At 48.2% G+C, this 4,526-nt stretch overlaps 1 protein-coding gene across 1 annotated transcript; it reads left to right on the top strand.

Moving 5' to 3' along the window:
* Positions 1–262: 262 nt before the first annotated feature.
* Positions 263–1,831, top strand: LOC146693544 (uncharacterized). Its single transcript, XM_085478657.1, has one exon. It carries the CDS (start codon positions 263–265, stop codon positions 1,829–1,831), a length of 1,569 nt encoding a protein of 522 aa, XP_085334783.1.
* The last annotated feature ends 2,695 nt before the right edge of the window (positions 1,832–4,526 follow it).

The following is a 4,526-nucleotide window of genomic DNA, read 5'->3' on the forward strand; positions in this document are numbered from 1 at the left end:
CTCTGCTGCCCTCTGCTTCACTGAAACCTGGCTCAGTGAGCGAGTCCCAGACGCTGTCTTAAATCTGCCGGGCTTCCAACTTCACCGGGTGGACCGCGAAACAGAGCTCTCAGGGAAAACAAAGGGTGGTGGAGTCTGCTTCTACATTAATGAAGGTTGGTGTACTGATGTCACAGTGTTACAGAAACACTGCAGCCCACACTTGGAAAGTTTTCTCATCAACTGTAAACCTTTTTATTCACCGCGGGAGTTTTCTTCCTTCATGCTGGTCGGAGTTTACATCCCTCCACAGGCCAACGCGAACAACGCACTGTGCGAGCTGGCTGACCAGATTACTACCCTGGAGAGGAAATTCCCGGATTCCTTTACAATTATTCTTGGGGATTTTAACAGAGCAAACCTAAACTACGAACTCCCTAAATACAGACAGCATATAGACTGCCCCACCAGGGACAACATCATACTGGATCACTCCTACACCACTCTAAAAGATGCCTATCGCTCTGTGCCCCGGGCAGCTTTGGGACATTCTGATCACTGCATGGTCCATCTTATTCCAGTTTATAGGCAAAAACTCAAACGTGCCAGGCCTGTAGTCAAAACTGTGAAGAAGTGGACTAACGCAGCAAAGCAGGAACTGCAGGACTGTTTTGACTCCATTGATTGGACTGTTTTTGAAGCTGCATCTGAGAACCTAGATGAGCTCACGGACACTGTGACATCATACATCAGTTTCTGTGAAGACGTGTGTGTGCCAACAAAGACCTTTTGCACATACAACAACAATAAACCATGGTTCACTCCTAAACTCCAACATCTTCGCAAGGCCAAGGAGGACGCTTACAGAAGTGGTGACAGGGTCCTGTACAAGCAAGCCAGGAACACACTGACCAAGGAGATCAAAGCAGCTAAAAGGATCTACTCCCAGAAGCTGGAAGAACGGCTCTCAGCCAACGACCCTGCGTCAGTGTGGAGGGGCCTGCAGGAAATCACCAGCTACAGACGCCCCCCACCCACTATTGAAGCAAACAAAGACCTGGCCAACGAGTTAAACACTTTCTATTGCAGGTTTGAGACGGACAGACTCCCACGCCCCACCCTCCCCTCCCCAGGGACATTGCTTCAGACATTGACCCCCAACACACCTTCCACCTCTCCCCCCTTCACCCTGCCCCTCCCCAATCAAGACTCAACGACCACCCCCACCCTCCCCAATCCAGACTCAACGACCACCTCCACCCTCTCCAACCCAGACTCAACGACCTCCACCACACCTCTCACCCCCCTTTCCTCCTCCCTGAAACTCAGAATACACACTGAGGATGTGAGCCGACTATTCCAGAAACAGAAGCCCAGGAAAGCCCCCGGACCAGACGGTGTCTCACCCTCCTGCCTCAAAACCTGTGCTGAACAGCTGGCTCCCATCTTTACTCGCATCTTCAACAGATCCCTGGAGCTGTGTGAAGTTCCCTCCTGCTTCAAACGCTCCACCATCATCCCTGTTCCCAAGAAACCCACCATCACAGGACTGGATGACTACAGACCTGTCGCCTTGACGTCTGTGGTCATGAAATCCTTCGAACGACTGGTGTTAGCCCATCTGAAAGACATTACAGGCCACCAGCTGGACCCTCTGCAGTTTGCCTACCGGGCAAACAGGTCAGTGGATGATGCAGTGAACACGGGGCTGCATTACATCCTGCAACACCTTGACTGCCCGGGAACTTATGCCAGGGTCCTGTTTGTGGACTTTAGTTCGGCTTTTAACACCATTGTGCCTGAACTTCTTTCCTCCAAACTCTCCCAGCTCAGCGTGTCACCAGCTACCTGACAGATAGAAAGCAACAAGTGAGGCTGGGGGAGATCACCTCTGAAACCCGGTCCCTCAGTATTGGTGCCCTCAAGGATGTGTCCTCTCACCACTACTGTTCTCCCTCTACACTAACGACTGCACCTCCAATAACTCTGCTGTCAAACTCCTAAAGTTTGCAGATGACACCACTGTCATTGGCCTCATTCAAGATGGTGATGAGTCTGCATACCGGCAGGAAGTTGAGCGGCTGGTACTCTGGTGCAGTCAGCACAATCTGGAGCTGAACACTCTTAAGACTGTAGAGATGACAGTGGACTTCAGGAGACATCCCTCAACTCTGCTCCCCCTCACCATATCAGACAGCCCTGTGTCGACTGTGAAGATCTTCAAGTTCCTGGGTACAACCATCTCCCAGGACCTGAAGTGGGAGACCAACATCAACTCCATCCTCAAAAAGACCCAGCAGAGGATGTACTTCCTGAGACAACTGGGGAAGTACAGTCTTCCACAGGAGCTGCTGATCCAGTTCTACACTGCGGTCATTGAGTCTGTCCTGTGCTCCTCCATCACAGTCTGGTATGGAGCAGCCACTAAACAGGACAGGAGCAGACTGCAGCGGACTGTACGGGCAGCAGAAAGGATCATCAGCGCCCCCCCCTGCCCTCCATCCAGGATCTGTACCTCTCAAGAACCAGGAAACGGGCAGGGAAAATCATCGCAGACCCCTCACACCCTGCACACAGACTTTTTGATCTGCTGCCCTCTGGCAGACGGTACAGAAGCCTGCAGACCAGGACCACCCGACACAGGAACAGTTTCTTTCCCCTCGCCATCTCCCTTCTTAACAGTTGACCTGTCACACTGCTCCCACTGCCAGACTGCAACTGCACCTTATGTACATTTTGTAGTATTCATTCCACCTCATTCATTTCTGTATTTTATGTATATAAGGTTAGATTCGTTATTTATAGTTGGTTTACATAGCTTTGTGTATGTATGTGTAATGTGTATATATAGACACTTGTGTGTGTGTGTGTGTGTGTGTGTGTGTGTGTGTGTGTGTGTGTGTGTGTGTGTGTGTGTGTGTGAGATTTACATTGTTACATTTACAGTGTTCCGCTGCTGAAGCCAGTGCATGTCCAGGCCCGTCTGAAGTTTGCCAGAGAGCACATGGATGATACAGCAGAGGATTGGGAGAATGTCATGTGGTCAGATGAAACCAAAGTAGAACTTTTTGGTATAAACTCAACTCGTCGTGTTTGGAGGAAGAAGAATACTGAGTTGCATCCCAAGAACACCATACCTACTGTGAAGCATGGGGGTGGAAACATCATGCTATGGGGCTGTTTTTCTGCCAAGGGGACAGGACGACTGATCCGTGTTAAGGACAGAATGAATGGGGCCATGTATCGTGAGATTTTGAGCCAAAACCTCCTTCCATCAGTGAGAACTTTGAAGATGAAACGAGGCTGGGTCTTCCAACATGACAATGATCCAAAACACACCGCCCAGGCAACAAAGGAGTGGCTCCGTAAGAAGCATTTGAAAGTCCTGGAGTGGCCTAGCCAGTCTCCAGACCTCAACCCCATAGAAAATCTGTGGCGGGAGTTGAAAGTCTGTGTTGCTCGGCGACAGCCCCAAAACATCACTGCTCTCGAGAAGATCTGCATGGAGGAATGGGCCAAAATACCAGCTACTGTGTGTGCAAACCTGGTAAAGACCTATAGTAAACGTTTGACCTCTGTTATTGCCAACAAAGGTTATGTTACAAAGTATTGAGTTGTATTTTTGTTATTGACCAAATACTTATTTTCCACCCTGATTTACGAATAAATTCTTTACAAATCCTACCATGTGGATTCATGGATTTTTTTTTCACATTCTGTCTCTCACAGTTGAAGTGTACCTCTGGTGCAAATTACTGACCTCTGTCATCATTTTAGGTGGGGGAACTTGCACAATCGGTGGCTGACTAAATACTTTTTTGCCCCACTGTACTTGGCCAATAAACACGATTCTGATTCTGATTCTGATTCTGAGATGTATATTTGTGAATGTGGAGATGTTATATTGGTTTCACTGGTAAAAATAAATAATTGAAATGGGTATATATTTGTTTTTTGTGAAGTTGCCTAATAATTATGCACAGTAATAGTCACCTGCACACACAGATATCCCCCTAAAATAACTAAAAAAAAAACAAAAAACAAAAACTACTTCCAAAAACATTCAGCTTTGATATTAATGAGTCTTTTGGGTTCATTGAGAACATGGTTGTTGTTCAATAATAAAATTATTCCTCAAAAATACAACTTGCCTAATAATTCTGCACTCCCTGTAGGTCTGTTGACAGAGCTCTGTACAGGTCTGCTCGAGCTGACCTGAAAAGGGGTCCCACCTGTCCAGCAACAACACATGGCATGGAATAATAGACATCATAAACCACAGAGGCAGAACTGTGAAAACAGAAAACCTGAGTGTGCAGCTAGCAGAGGACATAAACAGCTTCTTTGCCCGCTTTGAAACACCACAACAGCAGCATTCATCTGCCTCAGCCCTGCTCCCATCCTCATCCTCACCTGGTTCCTGCACCGCTCCATTCACTGTAACGGAGCACGATGTCAGATGAGTGTTCCTAGCAGTGAACCCCAGGAAGGCGTCCAGACGGAATACGTGGTAAAGTGCTAAGACCATGTGCCCACCAGCTCACCCT

Source organism: Copadichromis virginalis, linkage group LG14 (assembly GCF_057382275.1).
Source record: "Copadichromis virginalis isolate Kocher_CV1m ecotype Utaka linkage group LG14, C_Virginalis_male_GT1.1, whole genome shotgun sequence".
Taxonomy (NCBI): Eukaryota; Metazoa; Chordata; class Actinopteri; order Cichliformes; family Cichlidae; genus Copadichromis; species Copadichromis virginalis.

Excerpts from the sequence above, each read along its gene's own strand:
- LOC146693544 (XM_085478657.1), top strand. The coding sequence starts at position 263 with ATGCTGGTCGGAGTTTACATCCCTCCACAGGCCAACGCGAACAACGCA.